Here is a 24,976-nt window from a genome sequence, read left to right on the forward strand (position 1 = left end):
TTTTCCATTTTCCTCTTTTGCATCATCCTGCAGTTATATGACCCAGTCTTTGGACAGAAAATTATTAGTCTTTAACAAAGGTAAGGAGAAGCAGCATGGAAGCATCACAGAGCATTGTGTTAACAGTCAGATTGGTAGCCACCAATGTGTTGACATGTGGGACACAATAACAGACATGTCAGTGGATTGCGCAGAAAGCATAGCAGAGTTCATCAATAAGTGGTGCCTTACAGTGGGAGTGTGTTGCAAGTGGGGTGGTGTCTCCACAACAAGGCAGAGCTCTTTTTATGGCAATGTGATTAGGCAGTGGATTTTAGTGAAACAAATAGGCACTGGAGGCATATAAATAAGTCTATCACTGTGAAAGTCAGCAGTATCACCACAACACCAGAGCAACATCAAACATTGAGACTACTGGGCTCTGCCAGCTGGGTTCGAGATGGGCTGGACCTGCTGTCTGCACTAAGTCCTTCATGAAGCTTGATGTAACACCTCTGCTGACCTGCCACTTGTGCCTGCCACCTCTGAAGCTGAGTTCCTAGTGGCCAACTTTTGTTCAAGGGCAATGTTTGTAATTAACACACAGCAGCCTCCACATGCCGCTACCTCAGCTGCTTAAGGAGCCAAGGGGCTGTTTCCCGAGTGGGTCACTATCACAGCACAATACAACGTGCCATTGATGTCAATAGTTATGGCCTAAGGAGGCCATTGGCCCCAGCAGTATGAGGCAGCATGTGGAAGCTGCTTCCTGTTCATCACCCCAGTCACAGGCGATGATGAGACTCGCTACACTATGTATCAAAATCTATAACAGTTCTTTGTAACTGTTAACTGTGTTTGTTCAAGACCCTCTCATCTGTCACCACTCACTCTTTGAGCCTGTTGCCACACTATTTAGTGACAGCAGAAGGAGCAACAATACCTACAGTACCTTTATTGAGGGTTGAGTGCAGTGTTTCTGTTCTGTTTCTGTTTGACTGTGAGTGTCATGGCAAGTCAGTGAGTTTTGCCAGGGGTTGAGTTCTGCTTGTAAGTTCAGTGTGTGACAGGTGAATACAGACAGTATTTTGGAGGAGGCATAAATATAAATGTTAGTTTTCACCTTGTTAGTATGGGCAATATCGGTGTCATGAGCAAGAGGTGTGGCTCATTGTCTAGTAGTGTACAGGGTGTCCCACCTACACCCCATATTATTCCACACACAATCAATAACATGAGAAATCACAATAATAATGGTGTTAGTTGCATTGAAATATGTCAATTACATCCCAAGAAATTAGAATGTGAAGTTGACATATGAAATGAACGAAATGCACTACTATTGCACTTCCTGTGATCCAAGCATGACTTGCACATTGCTCATAATCGCGATGTGATTGACATATCATGATGTGACAAACACTGGCTTACATATTGCTATGTACATTGTTAGTATGTGGCCTGGGAAACATATGGGTGTCCAGTCACCCACAATGTAAACAAGGACACAGTTTACTTGTACATGCTTTATTGAACTTTTCGACAATACTACAATGGACATAATAGTAAGAAAATACCAATAACCACTGGCCAAAGTAAGCAAAATTAATGGCTGTCTAAGGGTTGTACAGAGAGATACATGCTATTTCTATATAGTTGTACATCAATTACACAATGGTACACACCACGTGCAAGACTTGTCACTGAACAGCTTTAATGACTGTGACATAATTGAACCATTGCAGATGATGCAATGCATACATAAATGTACAGTAGTACCAACAAAACAAACATACATCTTCTCCATAATACACAAAATGTATGCTGGTGTGCAATCACATGTCTCACAACCAAAATGTTACAATGTATGTTCTAAGAGATCACCATTTGCTTGGCAACACTGCTGTGCATGCTCGATCACGGATCCACTCATGGCTGTCAGTGTTTGTGGTGTTACTGCAGTGCATGCAGCGGTAATACAGGCTTTAGTGTTGGGCCATTGTTGTTGGGACCTGCTGATACACCACATCTTTCACATGTCCCCAGAGAAAGAGTCCATGGGGGTGAGGTCCAGTGACTGTGCTGGAAATCCCTGAAAGGGACTGCCTCTCCAATCCATCAATGTGGAAATTGTTGGTTTAGTGCCTGTTGTGTCATTGGGGCATTGTACACAGGGCATGCATCATTTTGATACCACATTATTTGAGCAAAATGAAGGGGTAGGTCTTCCATCAGTCCAGGTAAGGTACCTCTCAGGAACCACTTGTACTGTCCACCATTAAGAGTGCCATCAATGAAATATGGGCCAATGATGTCATGTCCTACAATACCACACCATACAATGTCATTCCACTGATGTTGATGTTCAATCCAAAGAATCAAGGGTGGATTTTCTGCTGACTAATAGTGGATATTGTGAAAGTTGACATTCCCATGGTTTGTAAACATGGCCTCATTGATAAACAGTATCCTACAATTCAAGTTATGGCCTTACCTGAGAACCCATTGACAGTATTCTAGGTGACTGTGAACATCATTGCCATGGAGGTCTTGATGTAGTGCCATGTGATAAGGGTGGTATCTATGCCTGTGCAGAATACGCATCACTTGTTCACAGATTCCCATCTGTCTCTTCATTTCACATATACTTGCATGAGGATTTATTGCAGCAGCCACCACAACAGCTACCTTTGCTGTTTCATGTGTTATGCCTCTCCTCTGGATCTGCATTTGTGGAGACAACTATCCTGTTGTGAGAAAGCTTCTAACAAAATTCACGTAGGTAGGCCAGGTTGGATTACTTCTATTAGGGTACTGCTAGGCATACACCTGTGCCATGCATGTGCCATATTGGTGACTTTCTCAATATAGTAATATCATGCCAACCATTTCCTTGTTTGTGAATACCATGTTAAATGCCTAGAACAAATGGGCAGGTAAATTAATATCACGATTACAACAGTGATACCCAATACAATGTGCAGTACACCTGTATGTGCTTCTACACAGAACATCCTGCTTCATAGTGAGCCATTCCCACACACAGTGCTGGTTATGGCCTGTTCCTGTACACAACTTCAGAGGCAAAGGGTTGACCTGGGCGGTGTAAGGGGCAGTGTACACCAGCCAGTGCTGTTTCATAGTACATATGAAGATAAATACAACATGCCCAAGGGACACCATTATGTACATATCACTGTTTGTGGCAGGAATCCCTATTATTACTTTCAAGTGTCATGCTAACACTGAAAGTAAAAATACATACGTCAATCACATCGTAATTATGAGCAACGTGCGGGTCATGCTTTTCAGAAGTGCAATAGTAGTGTGTTTCATTCATTTCATGTGTCTATTTTGTGTTCCATTTTCTCATGTTGTAATTGACTTATTGCAATGCAACCAATGCCATTAATGTTGTGATTTCTCATGTTATTGCCTGCACATGGAATAATATGAGATGTCCATTTAAAAAGAAAAGAAAATAAAAGAAAAGAAAAGAAAAACATAAGTCCGTGTTGAAATTAATATTTGCACATGGTTTAGAATATCTCATACTATTTACTTTCGTGAGCCCTTGCCAAACATTCATACCCATGAAAGCTATTTGTCAATATCTATTATGGTTCCAGAGATATTGATACTGAAAACTTTAGGTGAGACACCCTGTATAAGCTGTTAACCATGAGTAGTGATTCAGGATTTTAAGCTAAGTTAAGTTGTTTCAGTGTATGATAATAATGAGTATGAGTAGCCACTCAGGCAAGTGTAATTAAGTTATGAGGAGGAATGTTAGTGTTATGGTTAAGTTTTCTTGTGACTTTATTTTGTCTTATGTGGAGCAGGGAGAATGGCTCATTATTTAAGTGTGTAGGGTAGTGATATGTGTTAGGATAGTGGTAAGTTTTAGGGGTTCTTTTTTTCCTCTCTCATCTGTGATAGTGTAGCTGATAGGAGGTAAATCATGTTGTCATCAGTACTACAAGTAGCAGGGTTGTTGATATCAAAAGGAGCTTTGAGGGAGGAGGTGTTGATAATTTTAAGGGATATAGTAGACAGGTTGCAAGCAGAAAAGGTGGAGTATGATAATAGATTAGACCGCTTGATGCTGAAGTGCAGGACCTTATCACAAAACTCCAAAGTATAGGGAGAACATGTGGAGAGCATGAGCAATGGATGATGGAGAGTGGGTCTCTGGATGTGAGGAATAGATTGATTTTAGAGAGGACAGAAAGAAACAAAAAAGAGAGAGCAAAGAAGAAGGAGAAAAAGGAAGATGAAAGAAAGAGGAGCAAGATTGTGGATAATTTACCTATTTCTGCATAATGTCCAACCTGTTGAACCTGAGAGGACTAGGACAGAATGTCCTGGTTGGTTAGAAAATTGTTGTGGTGGAGTGATTAAATTAATACTGGATAGTGTCGAAATACAAGCTCCTGGGAATTTGAGCAGGGAGCAGAATAATGACATTGCAAAAGTTAAGGTTCTCTAGAGTAGAAGTACCAGCTCTAATATCCAGGGGAATTGGGGATTCTGGGCTAACAGTAATGCCAGCTGGAATGTACAAAAGTAATTAAGGGTGAGGATAGCAGCAGGGTGATTCAAATATCTGCCCTATTTGTTGTAAATGGTTATTGTGTTGAGACTGGGGAGGTCTGGGCCAGATGCACAGGGAAGTGCATGTGCCAATGACTTTTGCATCATCTAGGGTGGAACTTCAGATGATTTTGTTGTTATAGATACTACAGGGAATGCACAAGACATTTTTGATAGTTGTGTTGCATATGTTATGGCTGAAATGAAACACACACATGTATTTCATCAGAAGCAGGGTGAATGGAGGAAAAGAAAGACTGAGGCAAGTTTGTAGAGTGTATGATCAGGTAGACAGGGCTGAACTGTTGAAGAGTGCATGATGGTTAAGAATTTAGCACAAGTACAAATACTGGATCACAGCCCTGCAGGACAAGCAGCTGGCATGCAAAGCAAGCTGTTTAAAGCACAGCTGAAGTTTGATGCATGCAATAAGTATGAAGTGGGGGAGGGGTGCAATGCAAGCCTGCAAGTAAAATTTCTGGCTGAACCTTGTGTGGTAGTTAACCTTCAACAACAGAGAGCTGTTGCCAGTGTAAAGTTGTCATTAAGTCACATGACAAACCAGTTAAACCAGGAGATTTCACTATCTTCCATAGTGGCAGGAGGATGAATACCTTTGGAACAGATTTTGTGGTCACTAAAGAACTGAAACTTGAGGTGATGTGCTTCCAACCAATCAATGAATGGATGTCCATATTAAGATTAAGGGGAAAATTTTTCCAACATTTCAATGATAAATGTACATGCACCCACAGAGTAAATCGGTATTGTAATTGTAAACTGTCAAAGCTGCGTTGGTAAAGTACTGGAACTTAAAACACTGATAGAAAGCACCAAAGATGAAATTGTTATAGGTACAGAAAGCTGGCTGAAGCCAGAGATAAATTCTGCCGAAATTTTTACAAAGGCACAGATGGTGTTCAGAAAGGATAGATTGCATGCAACTGGTGGTGGTGTGTTTGTCACTGTTAGTAGCAGTTTATCCTGTAGTGAAATAGAAGTGAATAGTTCCTGTGAATTATTATGGGTGGAGGTTATACTCAACAACTGAACTAGGTTAATAATTAGCTCCTTTTACTGACCTCCCGACTCAGGAGCATTAGTGGCAGAACAACTGAGAGAAAATCTGGAATACATTTCACATAAATTTCCTCAGCATGTTATAGTCTTAGGTGGAGATTTCAATTTACCAGATATAGACTGGGACACTCAGATGGTTAGGATGGGTGGTAGAGACAGAGCATCGAGTGACATTATACTGAGTGCACTATCCGAAAATTACCTCGAGCAATTAAACAGAGAACCAACTTGTGGAGATAACATCTTGGACCTACTGATAACAAACAGACCCGAACTTTTTGACTCTTTAAGTGCAGAACAGGGAATCAGTGATCATAAGGCTGTTGCAGCACTCCTGAATATTGAAGTAAATAGGAATATAAAAAAAGGGAGAAAGGTTTATCTGTTTAGCAAGAGTAATAGGAGGCAGATTTCAGACTACCTAACAGATCAAAACAAAAATTTCTGTTCCAACACTGACAATGTTGAGTGTTTATGGAAAAAGTTCAAGGCAATCATAAATTGCATTTTAGACAGGTACGTGCCGAATAAAACTGTGAGGGATGGGAAAAACCCACTGTGGTTCAACAACAAAGTTAGGAAACTACTGCGAAAGCAAAGAGAGCTTCACTGCAAATTTAAACACAGCCAAAACCTCTCAGACAAACAGAAGCTAAACAATGTCAAAGTTAGTGTAAGGAGGGCTAAGCGTGAAGCGTTCAGTGAATTCGAAAGTAAAATTCTATGTACCGACTTGAGAGAAAATCCTAGGAAGTTCTGGTCTTACGTTAAATCAGTAAGTGGATCAAAACAGCAAATCCAGACACTCTGAGATGATAATGGCATTGAAACAGAGGATGACATGCACAAAGCTGAAATGCTAAACACCTTTTTCCAAAGCTGTTTCACAGAGGAAGACCGCACTGCAGTTCCTTCTCTAAATACTCACACGAATGAAAAAATGGCTGACATTGAAATAAGTGTCCAAGGAATAGGAAAGCAACTGAAATCACTCAACAGACGAAAGTTCACTGAACCTGACAGGATACCAATTCGATTCTACACAGAGTACACGAAAGAACTTCCCCCCCCCCCCTCCCCCTTCTAACAGCCATGTACCGCAAGTCTCTAGAGGAACAGAAGGTTCCAAATGATTGGAAAAGAGCACAGGTAGTTCCAGTTTTCAAGAAGGGTCATCAAGCAGATGCACAAAACTGTAGGCCTATATCTCTGACATCAATCTGTTGTAGAATTTTAGAACATTTTTTTTTTTGCTCGCTTATCATGTCGTTTCTGGAAACTCAGAATCTACTCTGTAGGAATCAACATGGATTCTGGAAACAGCAATCGTGTGAGACCCAACTCACTTTATTTGTTCATGAGACGCAGAAAATATTAGATACAGGCTCCCAGGTAGATGCCATTTTCCTTCCAGAAGAAGTTCGATACAGTTCCGCACTGTCACCTGATAAACAAAGTAAGAGCCTATGGAATATCAGACCAGCTGTGTGGTTGGATTGAAGAGTTTTTAGCAAACAGAACATAGCATGTTGTTCTCATTGGAGAGACGTCTACAGACGTTAAAGTAACCTCTGGTGTGCCACAGGGGAATGTTATGGGACCATTGCTTATCACAATATACATAAATGTCGTAGTAGATAGTGTCGTAAGTCCCATGCGGCATTTCGCGGATGATGCTGTAGTATACAGAGAAGTTGCCGCATTAGAAAATTGTAGCGAAATGCAGGAAGATCTGCAGTGGATAGGCACTTGGTGCAGGGAGTGGCAACTGGCCCTTAACATAGACAAATGTAATGTATTGTGAGTACATAGAAAGAAGGATCCTTTATTGTATGATTATATGATAGCAGAACAAACACTGGTAGCAGTTACTTCTGTAAAATATCTGGGAGTATGCGTATGGAACGATTTGAAGTGGAATGATCATATAAAATTGATTGTTGGTAAGGCGGGTGCCAGGTTGAGATTCATTGGGAGAGTCCTTAGAAAATGTAGTCCATCAACAAAGGAGGTGGCTTACAAAACACTCGTTCAACCTATACTTGAGTATTGCTCATCAGTGTGGGATCCATACCAGGTCAGGTTGACAGAGGAGATAGAGAAGATCCAACAAAGAGCGGCGCATTTCATCACAGGGTTATTTGGTAAGCATGATAACGTTATGGAGATGTTTAGCAAATGCAAGTGGCAGACTCTGCAAGAGAGGCACTCTGCATCACAGTGTAGCTTGCTGTCCAGGTTTCGAGAGGGTGTGTTTTTGGATGAGGTATCAAATATATTGCTTCCCCCTACTTATACCTCCCAAGGAGATCACGAATGTAAAATTAGAGAGATTCGAGCATGCATGAACGCTTTCTGGCAGCCGTTCTTCCCGCGAACCATACGCGGCTGGAACAGGAAAGGGAGGTAATGACAGTGGCACGTAAAGTGCCCAGTGGCACACACTGTTGGGTGGCTTCTGGAGTATAAATGTAGATGTAGATGTATAGGAGGCAGATGAACAACAAAAGGATGAGTTTTATAGCAAGGTAGAACAACTGTATGATCAGGCTCCCAAACATGATGTCAAGATATTAATAGGAGACCTGAATTCAAAAATAGGAAAAGAAGATGCCTTTCAGCCAACCATAGGAAGATATAGCCTCCATGAAATATCAAACGACAATGGACTTAGGGCTGTAGATTTTGCTATAAGCAAAAACATGACTGTCAGCAGTACATGTTTCCCACACAAAAAAATATACAAAGAAACATGGATTTCCCCAGATGGACAAACCAGAAATCAGATAGACCATATATTGATTGATCGGAGACACAGATCGAACATAATGGATGTTAGGAGCCAACGTGAAGCTGACTGCAGTTCAGACGACCATCTATTGAGAATTAAATATAGACAAAGGATCTCACTATTGAGTAAACAAAAAGACCACAAACAAAAAAGGTTTCACATTAAGAAACTGAGAAGAATTGAGGAGAGCACATCAGACGAAAGTAAAAGAGAGGATTAAGAATGAGACCGACACATCAAATGAACATATAGAAGTAATGTGGAAACGATGTAAGACTGGAATCCTCAAGGTAGCTGGAGAGATTTTAGGACATGAACAGGCTCAGAGGAAGGAAGATTGGTCTGACTAAGGATGTAAGAGAAGAACTGAGGAACGTAATGTAGCACAAATGAAATTATTGCAGAGAAGAACTCGAGCAAATGTGAATGAATATAATGAAAAGCACCATGCAGCAAAGAGGGTCTGCAGACAGAACAAAAGAGCACTAGAAAAGGAAAAACTGGAAGAAATTGAACAGCTAGGAGAAGAGAAGCAAAGTTGTGAAATGTAGCAAAAGATTAAAGAAGGAAAGACCAGGTTCCAAGCCAGAAGAAATATGTGTAGGAACAAAGAAGGGGATTTGATAGGAGAGAGTAATAAAATACTTGATAGGTGGACAGAATACTTCCAAGAGTTACTGAACCCAGAAGTAGAAGGGTTAGAATGAGAGGAACTGGTGGAACTAACTTACTATGGACCAGAGGTTTTAACACCAGAACCTACACTGGGGGAAGTGATGCAAGCCATTAAGAGCTTAAAAAACAATAGGGCGCCTGGAGAAGATCAGATCCAGGCTGAACTTCTCAAATATGGTGGGGAAATGCTGTGGACAATAATTCATAAAATAATACTGAATATCTGGCAAGAGGAGTGGGAAACAGCTATAATGTGCCCCATACATAAAAAAGAAGATAAATTAAACTGCCAGAACTATCGAGGAATCTCCCTACTTAATACTACATATAAAGTTTTCTCCAAGATTCTAACCAGCAGGCTTACTCCATATGTGGAAGAGAGAGTTGGAGACTATTAGAGTGGCTTTAGAAGAAATAGGTCAACAACTGACCAGATATTCACATTGCACATACTACTTGAAAAATGTTACGAACATCAAATTAACATGTTGCTGTTGTTGTTGTTGTGGTGGTATTCAGTCCAGAGACTGGTTTGATGCAGCTCTTCATGCTACTCTATCCTGTGCAAGCTTCTTCATCTCCCAGTACTTATTGCAACCTACATCCTTCTGAATCTGCTTAGTGTATCCATCTCTTGGTCTACCTCTACGATTTTTACCCTCCACACTGCCCTCTAATGCTAAATTTGTGATCCCTTGATGCCTCAGAACATGTCCTACCAACCGGTCACTTCTTCTTGTCAAGTTATGCCACAAACTCCTCTTCTCCCCAATTCTATTCAATACCTCCTCATTAGTTATGTGATCTACCCATCTAATCTTCAGCAATCTTCTGTAGCACCACATGTTTATCGTCCATGTTTCACTTCCATACATGGATGCACTCCATACAAATACTTTCAGAAACGACTTCCTGACACTTAAATCTATACTCCATGTTAACAAATTTCTCTTCTTCAGAAACACTTTCCTTGCCATTGCCAGTCTACATTTTATATCCTTTCTACTTCGACCATTAACGTACACCAGCTTTATATTGACTTTAAACAAGCCTATGATAGCATCTCAATAGTGGCATTGTGGAGTGTAATGGAAGAGGCTCAAATACCTAAGAAGCTCATTAAACTTTCTATGATGACCCTCAGCAGAACCAACTGTAAAGTAAAAATACAGGCCGAAATCTCCAGAGAAGTGGAAGTGAAGAAGGGACTTAGACAGGGTGACAATATCTCCTCATTGCTATTCAACCTTTGCCTAGAAAAAGTCATAAGTCATATAGAGTTAAATAAAGGGGGAACCTTCTTAAATTGTTCACTACAGTACCTAGCTTACACTGACGATGTGGCATTACTCGCACAGAACACTGCTGTGCTAGGAGAAGCCTATCAACAACTGGAGAAAGGTGCAAGGGAACTTGACCTGACAGTCAATGTTGAAAAGATCAAGTACATGGCAATGACCAACCAACAAAACCTACTAAATCTCAGGAGAGCCGACAGGGAGTTTGAAAGGGTGAGAGACTTCAAGTACCTTGAGTCGACTATCACTGAGACAAATGTCATTGGCAGTGAGGGGAAAGCCAGAATACCAGCAGATAATAGATGCTATGTTGCTGCATTACCCATGCTTAGGAGTTTGCTTCTATCATGAAAATCTAAAATCCTCATTTACAAAACAATTATAAGACCAGTTGTTATGTATGGGGCTGAAATGTGGACCATGACTGTAAATGAGGAGAGAATTGGGAGAGAACGGTGCTACATAAAATATATGGTCCAATATATGATCAAGGAGGTTGGTGCATTCATATGAATGCAGCAGAACTACAACACCTTTTTGAAGAACCTGACATTGTCGCTACCATTAAAATAAGAATACTGCGGTGGGCAGGGCATGTGGTCAGAATGGAAGAAGACAGAGCATGTAAGAGGATTTTTGATGGCAAGGCTGGAGACAGACGGCAGAGGGGATGCCCCAGAAAGAGACGGGTGGATGGAGTTGAAGAAGACATGAAAAAGCTGGGTGTCAGAGGATGGAGACGAAGAGCCATGGATCGGATAGAATGGCAGGATATTGTGATGCAAGCCAAGGCCCTTCAAGGGCTGTAGAGCTGAGGAGTAAGTAAGTAAGTTAGGAAGCATATAAATAAGTCTGGATTTTCTGGCAATGATCACTTGTCATCACCAGAAGGCAGCAGTGATGCCAGAGAGATGCCAGACAGCAAGATGACTGGACTCCACCAGCTGCAGCCATGGTTTTTAGGCTGTGTTGCACCTGCTGTCTGTACTAAGTTCTTCACAGGGTCAGCTGTTACAACCCTGCTGACTTGGTATCCATGCCTGGTGCCACAAACACTGAGTTTCTAATGCGACCTGACATAGACAGTCACTGACTGCAGTAGTTAAGAGTCTTTTAAACACTTAGATGATATGGATAGCTCTGTTTCAGTTAATTATGTATTATTATTGGTTTATTTTTCTCTATTTTTTCATTTTATAAATCTGACAAAAAATAAATTGTACAAACTCTTACTATCCATATTTATTATTTTCATTTCTTTCATATAATTTTCATTTTTACTTTACATCTGCAGACCCAACAGAAGTTGATGACAATCCAACATGGGGAGAACCTTATGCTATAGTGACAGGTTGGTGTTGACATAAAGACTGAGAGATGTGATCTCAAAACTACTATTCATGCACAGTGTGTAGTATCATGCCACATTTATGCTCTTCTAACAACATTAACTTTGCCTTGAGCTTAACTTCATTGCATTTAATATTAAAGCGGCCTGCTTTTCATGTTGTGTAAGAAACGGTTAGTGAGATGCAGATTTTACGATACTGGACTAAACCTTTATCTTCTTGCCATCTCCTGTTTATGACAACTGCATCAATTAGAAAATAGAACCTTCTTTCAAATGGAATCCTTCCCTACTTATTATTAACCCATAACATTCAGGTTTGCCTGCATGTATACAAGTGCACGGATTTTAATGAAATGTAAATGAAATTTATGTAAATAATAGCAAAATATTTGGGAATAATTTAAAGATGCTAGCAATCTCTTAATGAATTTAGCCTACACTAGATGCCTCTCATTCACAAATATGACTCTTGATCAACAACAATTTTGCACCCTTAGTTCTGCAACAACTAAAGGCTCAAGCAGGCTTCATAATGTTCATGCCCATGTCTTCCACAGTATTGCCTGAAGCTTTCCACCACACCAGTTAACATCAGTTTGTGCAGTTACTATTGCAAAAGATATGAACAAGAACAATTATATGAGCATCAAAATGCATAGAGTGAGTTCTGACATTTCATCGGCTGTCAGTAGATCTATGATTTTTATGTACAAAAATGTGAAAAACCAGGTGCAAAAAAGCGCATTATTTTAAATGAAAAAAAGAGCTAAGAAAAGTGCATATTCCACAGGTGAAAATTTATTATGTAATGCATGTACAAGTCATTAAATCACTAACTTCCAAAAAGAATTCACTCAAGCACTGAAAAGTCTTCAGAACCACATCACTGAACACACTGGCTTATCTATTTCTGTCACTTATTCAAATGACATTCTACATCAGCAGATAAAAGAGATGCTTATTTTATTTTCAAATTGTAACCAATAGTCTTGTTTGCTATCACGTCCTCCTTGTCATGGTTTTCCAATACCTTCAAGCACATCCTTTGTCTTTGCCAAAATGGTACACTGTGCTTCTTTCTCCAAATACTACTCCTACAGTTTTCTCCTGGCTGTTATCAGAAATGAGGGACCATGTGTGACAGCTTCTGTTCTGCTGATGGTTGTTCAGCCTTTCTCACAATTGAAGAATCATCTGGTGAAGCATCTAAAAATACAGAGTAACACTATAGCTATTAACCAAGTATTCCTTTTTGTGACTAGGGTTGACAATGGCAAAGAAATTCCTATAATTTGTTTGTAGTTTTGTGTTCTGGTAGGAGTTACATAGGGACTTAAAAAAGTAAGTTATACAAGTAATTCCACAATAAGACCATTACGCAACAAGAGTGGCACATTGTCAGAAGAGAATGAATGTTTTAAGTTTCCTGCAGACCCAATCCTGCTCCAATATGAATAACAGGTGCATCACAGAGTGGAATCGAAATGGCGCAGAAACTGGAAATGTTTTCCAAAGTTGAAGTACTTGAGTCTACGAGATCCAAAACATCTAAATAGCTCATAGATTCACTATGAAATTCTGATAGTAAATAGACAAAATACTACAACACATGTAATGACGCCAAAACTTTGACCACGTAAATGTGTGTGACACTGATCAGAAAGGAAGGACATTGAGCACAGGCCACAATGTTCACGGAATTGAGAAGAATATATGAGGGTGAAAGAGATTTTCCAGTGATGAGGACGTTCACACAGCAGTTCTCGAATGGCTCTGTGACCAAGGAGTGGATTTTTACTGTCACGAAACTGAATAATTGATAGAATGTTCTGACTTCTTTACAGAGACTTGGAAACTATGTTGAAAAATACTGTAATGTATCTGTGTCATGTTAAGTGTAGTGCAGAATTCAATCAAAATTACTAGGCCTGCCCTAATAATATGTTACTTACTTTTTCCAATTCCCTTTGTGTCTTTAAGATTCTTTTAATGCAGGATACAAAATCTTTCAATGACAAGTATTTCTTTTTTAATGACTCCCAAACTCAGTGGAGAGTATGCACGATGCAGATCACATGAATTAGGTTACAGAACATATATTTGAGATTGAATAATGTAAGTAACAAGTAAGAAATCTGATCTGTAAGCAGCAGACATATTCACTCATATTTTGTCCCGTCAAGCCACAACACAAAATATGCATTGCTCAAGTGATTCATCATGGTTGCACTGTCAGTTTCCCTGGGAAAGGAAGTTAACAAAAAGCATTAGTTTCACTTTCTCTCCTTAGAGGAGTTTCACTAAAATATTGAATACATATTTGTCCTGTGTCTCAGTATTTTCATCAAGAATAAAATACAATGTGTCATCTCCTATTGCTCACCTGCTTTGTGAAACTTTTCCTTCATACAGAGAAAAGGTATAACTTTCTTCCAGCTACTTACATCTGTGAGTACTTGATACTTGACACATAATGAAGAAAGAAAAGTAATTTGCTAATGAGAGACACTACTGTCACATTGTCACGAATAAGAAAGCAAAATTTTTAAAAAAGAAAAAAAAGTGTACTTCTCCAGAGACTATTTCATGATGAGGTTGTTGAGCTTGGAGCAGGGAATACCATATGCTAGAGATGCTGGTTCTGTATTAGTTATTCTTTTGTAACTTGAAGAGGCCACTGCCTCTTCAATAAATTGCTGCCCCATTATACTGTAGTTCCTTATTCTAGGTATGCATTTTTCCACAAGCTGATGAACTTGAATTTCATTGGTGGCATTCACAAATTGAGATTGCAATGTTACAAATGCTACACCTAACAACAGATCTGTTATCTGGAACAGCATCACCAATGAACAATTTTACCAATGTCACACATTCTCCCAATGCTCATTTTGGATTTCAGCATCTTGGCTAGAGACAAAAAAGAACAAGTAACCAAGCAGAAGAGTACCACAAGTCACAAGCCACACTCTCAACTGGGTGTGCTTTATAAAACATCCAAGAGCTTCTACTCATGGAATTGTCACAAGATAGGCAGGCTGCAAAAAGCCACACCTGTGACCATTGCTAGAACTGAAGTACTTAAGTAGTATCCCTAGCTGGGAATGGTCATAATTTTCTAAAGTTACCCACAAAAATAAAGAAGAAGAGCAAATTTTGTCATTCTATTTTTGTAATTAATTTACTCACAGTGTTACCAGCTTTTCATCAATTTTCTATTATATATCTGATCCACTTTTTTTTTTCTTTTTTAAAAATTTTGCTTTGTTATTCATGACAATGTGACAATAGTGTCTCTCATTATCAAATTACTTTTCTTTCTTCATTATGTATCAAAAAATATTCCCAAGTGTCTTTGCTCTCTTTCTGGGAATGAACAAGAGTTAGAAGATAAGAGTGACATGGGAACAGATCTGCTTTTAGGATTACAAATGCCAAACAGGGTGTTCCATGAGGCAAAAATCCCCAGTAGATACGTATGAGCACTTCAAACAAAGAAGCTAAAATCTAGATCTAATCTCAATAGCATGTGATGATATACAATGTGCCTGGAGACATAGTGTCACTTATTTGAAGAGATAATGAAACAAAAACCCATTCAACTTTGAATTGAATTGAATTTTATTTGATCCTGTAAGATTACATTGTGTACAGTAACAGTACATGTAATATAGGACATGTCAAAGTATTAACATTCTTTATCACTTATTTTTCTACACCTTTAGCTTACATTTTTACATCACTGATAATGAGTAACAATATATACAAATTTAATGGCATAAGTATTCTGCAACACTGTAAAACTCTTTTTCAATGAGATAGTCTTTAAGTTTCTTTGGAAAGTCATTATGAAGTACACTATCTTGCAGGTTTTTGGGCAGACTTCTTAGTAGTCTGATACCAGAGTACTGGGGTCCTTTTTCTAGCATTGCCAGTCAGTGGGGTATGCTCCGTACTTCATTCTTCTTTCTTGTATTGTGGGTGTGTACACTAGCATTTGTAATCCAGTCCTCACTACCTTTTGTGATGTACATTATTGTTTTGTATATATACAATGATGAAAAAGTTAAGATACCTAAATTCTTGAAACAGTTTCTGCATGTTTCAGAGGTCTTTCTTCTTAAAATGATCCTAATTGCTTTTTTTTTTGTAATGTGACCACTCGTTTTGTCACTTGTTTGTTTGAGTTTCCCCACACAGTCACTCCATACTGTAAGTATAGTTCGAAAAGTCCATGATACACTGTACACAGAAGGTTCTTGTCTGAATACTGTGATAGCTGCATCATTAAGAATATGACAGAGCTCAGTTTCTTACAGACATTATTAATATGTTTTTTCCATTTCAGGTCATTATCCACAAGAATACCTAAGAATCTAGCAGATTCTACTTCTTCCAGCCTTATTCCATCAACCTCTAAATCCATGTCTACAGCCTTTTCCTTGTTTTTAAACACTGCATACATAGTCTTTTTTAGATTTATAACCAGTTCATTTTCCAACAGCCATTGAGCTATGACATTTGCAGATATGTATGCTCTTCTCTCAAGCTGTTCCATATTTTGGTCACTATTTAGTATTGTCATGTCATCAGCATACAATATTTTCTTTTCTTCCTCCTCAACACCTATATCATTAACAAATACATTAAATAACAATGGCCCCATTACTGAACCCTGCGGCACTCCATATTTGATGGATTTGGTTTCTGATTGGTACGAGTTTCCTAATGATACATACTGCTTGCGGTTGCACAAGTATGATTTTATCCATTCACCTGGTTGCCCCCAAATGCCATAGTTGCTTAATTTTTGTATCAGCATTTCATGGTCAATGGTGTCAAATGCCTTTGAAAGATCCAGAAACATTGCAAAGACAACCTTTTTCTCATCTAAGGACTGTAAAATGTATTCTGTTAGACTGACAATTGCTGATTCTGTAGATTTACCCTTTCTGAAACCATGTTGTGAGGGCATGAGAATGTTATGTTTGTCCAATCTGGTATACATAAGCATTTCTAGGATTTTTGAGAAACCTGATATCAGTGAAACTGGTCTGTAGTTGTTGGGATCATCCTTACACCCTCTCTTGTACGCTGGCACTACCTTCGTTATCTTCAGTTTTTCTGGAAAAATTGCATCTCTGAAAGAACAGTTTGCTATGTTCAGCAGTGGTGTTATTATCTCCTCACATACCAGCTTTATTACATGATTTGATATTTCATCATCACCAGCTGATTTCTTGGACTTCAGTTTCTGTATAGTTATCCGCAATTCATCTTCCATGACTGATCTTAAGAACATAGTACTTCATGACCTTTTTGGTACCTTAATACCCTTCTGTTTTTGACTATTTCTTTCCAATTTTAGGTTTTCTACTACACTGATATAGTTATTATTCAGTATGTTTGCTATTTCCATACCAACTGTGACCACTGTGTTGTCTATTTTAATTGACCTAATACCTTCTTCTTTGTTTGACCCATCTTTTTCCTTTCTTTCAGCATTGATTGCATTCCAAGCTGCCTTTGCCTTGTTTTTTGAGTTCGCTATAGTGGTGTCAATTGCTCTTGCTTTCGCTTCTCTTATTGTTTTTCTATACTTCTTTTTTAACATTTTATATTTTTCAGCTTCGCCCATCCATCTCACGTCCTGAAGCTCCCTTCACTGTTCTAGTATTTCACTGGTAATCCACTGTGTTTGATCTTGCTGCCTTTCTTGTCTCTTTACTTTGGGAAATGCTACATTAAAATGGTACTTAATTGTTGAAATAAATGCATCATATTTTTCGTTTACACTCTGGGTCTGTAGGGTTTCATTCCAGGTTTCCTTACTTAACATTGTTCTAAAGATGTTGATATTTTGTTCACTGATAATCCGAATTTCTTTGGTTGTTTGTTTTGGTTCTGATACTGTGTCATTACTTCTGCAAAAGCTGATTAGTTGTCCATGATGATCAGATATTTCTGTCTGAACTACATGTGACTCATAGTTACACATATTAGTAATTATGTTGTCAATAATTGTCTCACTTTGTGAAGTCACTCTTGTTGGTGCAGTTATTGTCACTTTCATGTTATGCTGTATTAACAATTCTTCAAAATCCTGTCTTATTTTTGTGTCTTTTCCCATGTCAATGTTGAAGTCTCCACATATAATAAGATTTCTCTTCATATTCATTCTCAATAAGCTAGCAATATTTTTTAGAAAGATACTAATATTGCCACATGGTGACCTGTACACACAAAACACTCTAAAATCCTCTGCCACTATACCAGTAACTTCAAAGTCTTTTTCTCTAGCTATGGGAAATGTAGCAGCTTCACTGTTTACATTCTTTGATAGAGTACCTGTTTTAATATATATACAAACGCCACCACCCTTATATTTAGAGCTGCAGAAGTAACTAGCTAGTTTGTAGTCCTTTATTGCCACATTACGTATTTTACTTTCAGTTAGTCCATGTTCAGTTATGCATAATATGTCTGGTCTTACTTAACTCAGGAGTACTTCTGCTTCTAATTTTTTGTTACCAAAGTATTGAATATTTTGAAGTACTTTGATGTAATTTTTCTTTTGTTGGTTTACATGTTGTGAGCTGTATTCTGGGGCAAATTCTTTAGTATCGTCTTTTTTTGTATGGTGCTTATATTTTTCTTTTCCAGCTGGAGTGTATGATTTTTCACCCCCTTCAGGCCATATTAGTTTCCCTTGCATCTAATGATTTTGCAGACATCTGCAAACATTCTGCTGAACGTTATAGACCCCAGTCTATTTAAATGCAAGCCATCCTTCGCTAGTGAGTTTTCACATAGGAATTTGTTTGGGTCTATAAAAATTGCCCCAAGACGATCACATTGTTCTTTAAGAGCACAGTTTATTTTGGCGATATATTTTTCACTCACTGACCTTCTGTTTATGATTCCGCTAAGTATCAGACGAGATCCTGCATACATATTTCTTGCAGAACGAATCATGTTTCTTGTTTCGCTTGCCATTTCTTCCTCACTGCTGCTCCTTAACGAATTCGTTGCAACATGTATAAATACCCCATTATAGTTATGTCTGGTTTCAGAATCTGGTTCTGTAGTATCTTGTCTTGCATTTACCATATTTTTAAAATGTTTACCGAGTTGATGCGTTCTAATACCAGGTCGTACGTCGATCTTGCAATTGGGGACAGCGATATTCTTCAGCAGCGAATCGCCAATTATTAAAAAGTCATTTTCCTTTTGTTGCGTATCTGTCGCCTTGTTTTTCCTTTTGCTGTATGTCACCACCTTCCATTTATATTTATCTTCCGGTTTTTGGCTTACTGAGTTTAGGAGACATCAACGGGAACACTTGAAATGTTGTTTTTAAAGTACGATCGGTCACTCGTATTTTCGCGATCTTGTTGCTTTTCCGTTTGATGGCTTTTACACACACAGGACTTCTTTTCTTGTATTAATGTATCGTTTTCTTTCTTGATGGTCGAAAGTTCGGTTTTTAATGTCTCAATGTCACTTCGTAGTAATTTTATAATTTCGTTTTTTGTATCAACTGCACTTACAAGATCGGCCGTTTCGTCACGTAAACAACCGTGACATGTCCACAGAAAATCATCGCTGACGAACTTTAGATTTACTTTCGCGCACTTTTTGTGTAACCAGAAGTTGCATTTGATACACAGAATACCCTTCATCACACGCTTTTTACATTCTCTACATGAAGAAATGTTGATGTTTTGCCTTTTTAGCGAGAGAGAAGCGTCACTACACTTTCCTATCGGCGCCATCTTCCTTAGGAGATAAGTGAACGCTTAACAATATTCTACCCATAAAGTGTAAATGATGCTTCAAAGACTGTTGATAAATATTGCTAACAATTGCTGTTCATTAGTGTTGATTAAAAATGTTTACTTTCAGTCAAATAATACAAATTTCAGAATAAGTCTCCTTTATAACAATCTACTTGATGTCCAGTGGGGTATATCTGTCTCACTATTTTTTAACATCAGAAAGGTTGGGTAAACTTTTGAAATCATGTATTTCATGAGAAACTCTTTCAGATCTAAATCCAAACATTCTGCTGTGGGTCTCAAACATAGGATAAAAAAGACCTGTCAGGAAAGAATTAAAGGTACAGATGAAAGAGAAAATGCACAAAAGTGCTGACTGTAAAAATTGCTGATAAAATCACAGTTAGGAGTTTGTTTTCTTTACATGATTAGTTATTTTCAAGTTTTCAAATAGCAAAAAGAATTAAGGTACAACTCTCAACAGTTCTAGGTCTAACTATCATTGCCAGTCGCAATATTCTCAAACTGTTCATGGTTTTTAGCCCATTCAAGACTTTATTAAAGCACCCAGCTACTAGTCCATGAGCTGTTGTGTTCTTTTTATCTATCTTATTAACTTGAAAATCATTTTAATGAGAGACTAGAAGCAAAAATTTGTCTGCACTTCACTTTCTCTGCGTAGGCATCAAAACAAGATAAGATATCCTGAAGAGAAATTCTATACTGGGCAGTTACAAGTAAAACCACCCACAATCACAACAGAAAGATGAAAAGGCCCATGCTGTTCACCTAGACACAACAATTAATGTGTGACTGGGGAAAAAACTGAATTGTTCCAGTTCTGGTAGTCACTCAAATTCTCAGTAATTGTGGTGCAGTGTCTTATTATTGTGATTTATTACAACCTGTGGCATAATGAATAATTAACAGGATTTATTTATTTATTCTCTAAAGACTAATTAACGTGATATCAAATTTGTCTACATGCATTAGAGACATGAGTGATCCATAAATAAAAACATAAAATACATACCCATTTTAAACATTATTATATAATATACAGAATGCAAATTTTTTAACATAAAGACAGATAGATGGAGAGGTGCATATGTGTGCCTCCCGGCCATGGTACCACTCCAAATGCAGCTAGACTCCTAGTTTCTGACCAGTGGTGTGGGATGGCACAGTATGCTGGGGAAGTTTATTATTTGTTCTCAGATAGCAGGGGCAGATGTGAAGGGGTTACGGTGTGGTTGGCGCATAACACAGCTATCCTCCTTTGTGATGGTCAGATGTGGTCAATCTCATGTTCCAAGCAGTCCAGCATCAGACCTCTGTCACATCTCAATGCCCCACAAATCTGTGTACTGCATCATTCAACAAGCTGGCCAAATAAAACACCTTGCAAACTCTGTCAGCTGCTGATAAAGCTGTTTGCGCATGCATGGTGTATCTCCATGTCCTTCACGTTGATCACTGAAAATCTGAATGTGTTCGCACACATTAAATACCCTACTATGCTTTGTAAAAACAATAAACATGAACGACACTAATGCACTCTGGTGGCTGTTCTACCTTTCGCAGGGAATTGCAACTCTAGTCTTTTATATAGTTGCCAAACATGTGTATGTATATGTGTATGAAGTTATATGTTCATATGACATCGTGTCTCTTCTAAGAGCTCTATGTTTTTTGTCAGGCAGTGAGCGAGTGAGTGAGGTAACTCACTCATATGGAAAACAAAGAATCCACATGTTGGATTCCACGAAAGTAAGCATGTTCTATGCCATGTATATGAAGACAGTTTATGGACCCCTCTTCTCTGCTGAGAGATCTGTCAATGGTATCACCTATCTGAATATGCTAGATTTGTGGTACATGTCTCAACTTGAAACTGATAGCACGGATTTGATCTTTCAACAAGATAGCACTCCTCCATATTTCCCCCGTTGTGTATGAGATTACTTAAAAGAGACATCGTCACATCACTGGATAGGCCATGTTGTGGCCACTGACCTGGCACTATCAAGTGGCCACCATGGTTGCCAGACTTGATGCCTTGCAATTTTTTGTTGTGGTGTTACATCAAGGATACTGTTTATATTTCCACTTCTACCACAGAACCTCAAAGCCTTGCAACACTGCATTGCAGAAGCTGTTCTTATTTCTGATGCACTAAATTGGGTATGGGCAGAACTGAACTACCAATGAGATTTGTGCCATGTGGCAAAGTGGTAAACTAAGTGAAATAATTCTCTATGATCATTCTTCATCGATCATACATTACTAACTGCATATTCAGTGTCTATATTGAAGTTGTTACCACATAGTCTAATTTATATGGCTTTGACCCAGAATCCTTGACTGTTAAAATATAATCTTATATTTATTCATTCAACTCTGCTTGACCATCATTGACTTTTCAGAATTTCTGTACTTGAGTTGACATTGATAGTCAACACAGAGATCACCAATAGTCCATATAGACTGCCCAACATAACTGTAGCCACACTCATAAGGAATACAATAAAACAAATCATGAGGAAGCAAGATGTTGGCCAGTATTGACATACCATAGTGTTCATTCAAAAAAAAGGTGAAAATTATACTGATAAAACAGTGTGTGTACGAACTGTAGTGATGAAATCAGAAAGTTAAATGATCATGTAAGTAGTCTGCAACTAACCATTAATATTCTGATGGGAACTAAGGAAACTTACATCTGAAAAGTGAGAACTAACAGCAAACTTGCCACACAGTAACCTCAGACTCCAGGCAAAGTGAAAAACAAAGTGCCACATTCTCAATGAAGCTTATTAAATGAACCTAATGTGTTCGCAAGCCGATTCAGTGTGCAGTCAACTGTGCAAGATAAGAAACATTGTGCATGTGATAAAACTCATTTGCGAGCTGATTGCGAAACTACAAATACGTGCGTGGTACATTCAAAAGAATGCTTAACAGCTCAATTTCTATTATGAAAGAAAAAGAGTCTGAAAGACTTAAACACTTGCATGACTTAAATATCAAGTGTTTGTCCAGTGCTGCTCCTGAATGTTTTGACTATAACTCTGGTGCCCCTGCTAAACGTGCAAAGAAACCTTGATGAAAAAAATTAGTTGCTATGACAAAAAGTCATGGTCAAGGATTTGCTCTCCTACTGAACAATCAATCCAGTGTAGAAACAATGGCTTACATAAAGCCAGGTGCTTCTATGTTGGAACTTTGCAAGCATGTACAGTCCACAGACGTTGCTGACTTATCCTCTGAAGACTTTGTTGTGCTATTTGTTGGGTCAAATGACATGTACAAAAACGAAACTCACAAAGCAAAACAAGAACTAAAAAGGTGCTTAGTACAGCTTACACACACAAATGTTTTAGTGCTGAACATCCCACATTGGTATGACTTACCATCTTGGTCATGTGTAAATAAAGAAATAATCAATGCTAACCAACAAATTTCATTCCTTTGCAGATATTTCAGAAATGTACAACTCATAAATGTTAACAATATTGGGTGCAGATTCCACACATTACATGAATTTCACATTAACAACATGGGGAAAAAACTGCTTGTCGAAAAAATTAAATAAATTATCAAGAAGAGGCATCAAACACTCAAAAGCAAAATCATCCTAGATTGGCCCCCCAATATTCAAAGGAAACAATGTCAGCAAGACCTCAGTGACCAACAACAACAAAAGAAGAAACAAGATGCCTCCAATATTCAGTCACAGCAACAACAGTGAATGCAGTAACAGCTCCACCAATTGCAGACCCAGCTCTAACACCGGCAGCAAAATTACCAACAGTACCATCAGCAGCAGAATCAACAACTGGAGCAGCTGAACAACCAATAGTGGAGCAGGCACAGAAGAAAATTCTGTAGCAGATGACAACAGGAAAATAAGTGCATTACGGAAAAGAAAAGCAGTACTTCTGGTACACCTGAATGATTTTTTATTGACAAGATAAAGCTAAATGATCAATTAAATAAGCCAAAGATTTAAAAAGTCTTTTAATTCATGCTTATTCATCAAAAATGTCCAATCATTGCAAAACAAATTAAGTGAACTTGAAATTTTATTTACTGATGAGTTAAAAAATGCTTCTGTAATGTGTATAACTGAACACTAGCTGCCTAAAGATGCAGTATCAGTCTCAAAACTTGCAGCCTTCAATCTGTCATCATCATTCTCTAGAATAACATCTAGTCATGGAGGGTTATGTATATTTGTTAAAACTGGTCTTGGGGACTGATGACCTCAGATGTCAAGTCCCATAGTACTTAGATCCTTCGAACCATTTGAACCAAAACTGGTATTGATTATTGTAACATAAAACCCATTGAACTGTTAGCCGAAGAGAAAGTTTTTGAAGTATCTGCAGTTGAACTCTCCGCATTAAAATTAATTATCATCTGTGCATATAGGAGCCATGATGGGAACTTAAATGATTTCTGCCATCAACTAGAAGCAGCTTTAAATACTATAAAAAACTTCAACAAAACAGTGCTCATATGAGGAGATTTTTATTTATTTATTTATGTATTGTTCCGTGGGACCAAATTAAGGAGAAGTCTCCATGGTCATGGAACGAGTCAATACAGGAAATTATAACACGATAGTAGAAACAGATAAAATGAAATACAAGAAACGTATTCAGGTGACAATTCGTAAGTTTAAATAAAGAAAATCAACAATGTAACACTGGAATCTGCTTAATTTTTCAGCTCTTCCAGGAGCTCTTCGACAGAATAGAAGGAGTGAGCCATGAGGAAACTCATCAGTTTAGACTCAGTATTGCGGAGAATTACCTTCTGCTTCTGCTTTCTGTTCTTAAAGTAAGACGCGAACCAAGTGTAAGCTACTCCCTTTACTCCATAATGGTCCAACTTCTGCAGTAATATTTTGTGGTCAACACAGTCAAAAGCCTTTGTCAAATCGAATAAAACACCTAGCGTTTGCAACCTTTTATTTAATCCATCCAAAACCTCACAGAGAAAAGAGAATATAGCATTTTCAGTTGTTAAGCCATTTCTAAAACCAAACTGTACATTTGACATCAAATTATGTGAATTTAAATGCTCCAGTAACCTTGTATATACAACATTCTCGATAAATTTAGCAAACACTGATGGCATAGAAATAGGTCTATAATTGTCAACATTATCCCTGTCTCCCTTTTTATAAAGTGGCTTCACTACCGAGTACTTTAATTGGTCAGGAAACTGACCACTCCTAAAGGAAAAGTTACAGATATGGCTAAGTACTGGGCTAACATACATAGAACAATACTTCAGTATTCTGCTAGATACCCCGTCATATGAATGAGAGTTCTTGGTCTTTAGTGATTTAATTATTAACTCAATCTCCCTCTTGACAGTATCATGGAGGAGCATTTCAGGTAACAGTCTCGGAACACTTTTT

The 24,976-nt window shown here is 38.2% G+C and overlaps 1 protein-coding gene across 1 annotated transcript in view; it reads left to right on the top strand.

Moving 5' to 3' along the window:
- LOC126176226 (spondin-1-like) overlaps positions 1–24,976 on the top strand; it is a 499,217-nt gene that overhangs the window by 460,488 nt on the left and 13,753 nt on the right. The window contains exon 16 of the mRNA XM_049923370.1: positions 11,711–11,767. Within this exon, the coding sequence (XP_049779327.1) occupies positions 11,711–11,767 (57 nt within the window). The remainder of the gene's footprint in view (positions 1–11,710; positions 11,768–24,976) is intronic.

This window comes from Schistocerca cancellata, chromosome 3 (genome assembly GCF_023864275.1).
Source record: "Schistocerca cancellata isolate TAMUIC-IGC-003103 chromosome 3, iqSchCanc2.1, whole genome shotgun sequence".
NCBI classification, from domain to species: Eukaryota; Metazoa; Arthropoda; class Insecta; order Orthoptera; family Acrididae; genus Schistocerca; species Schistocerca cancellata.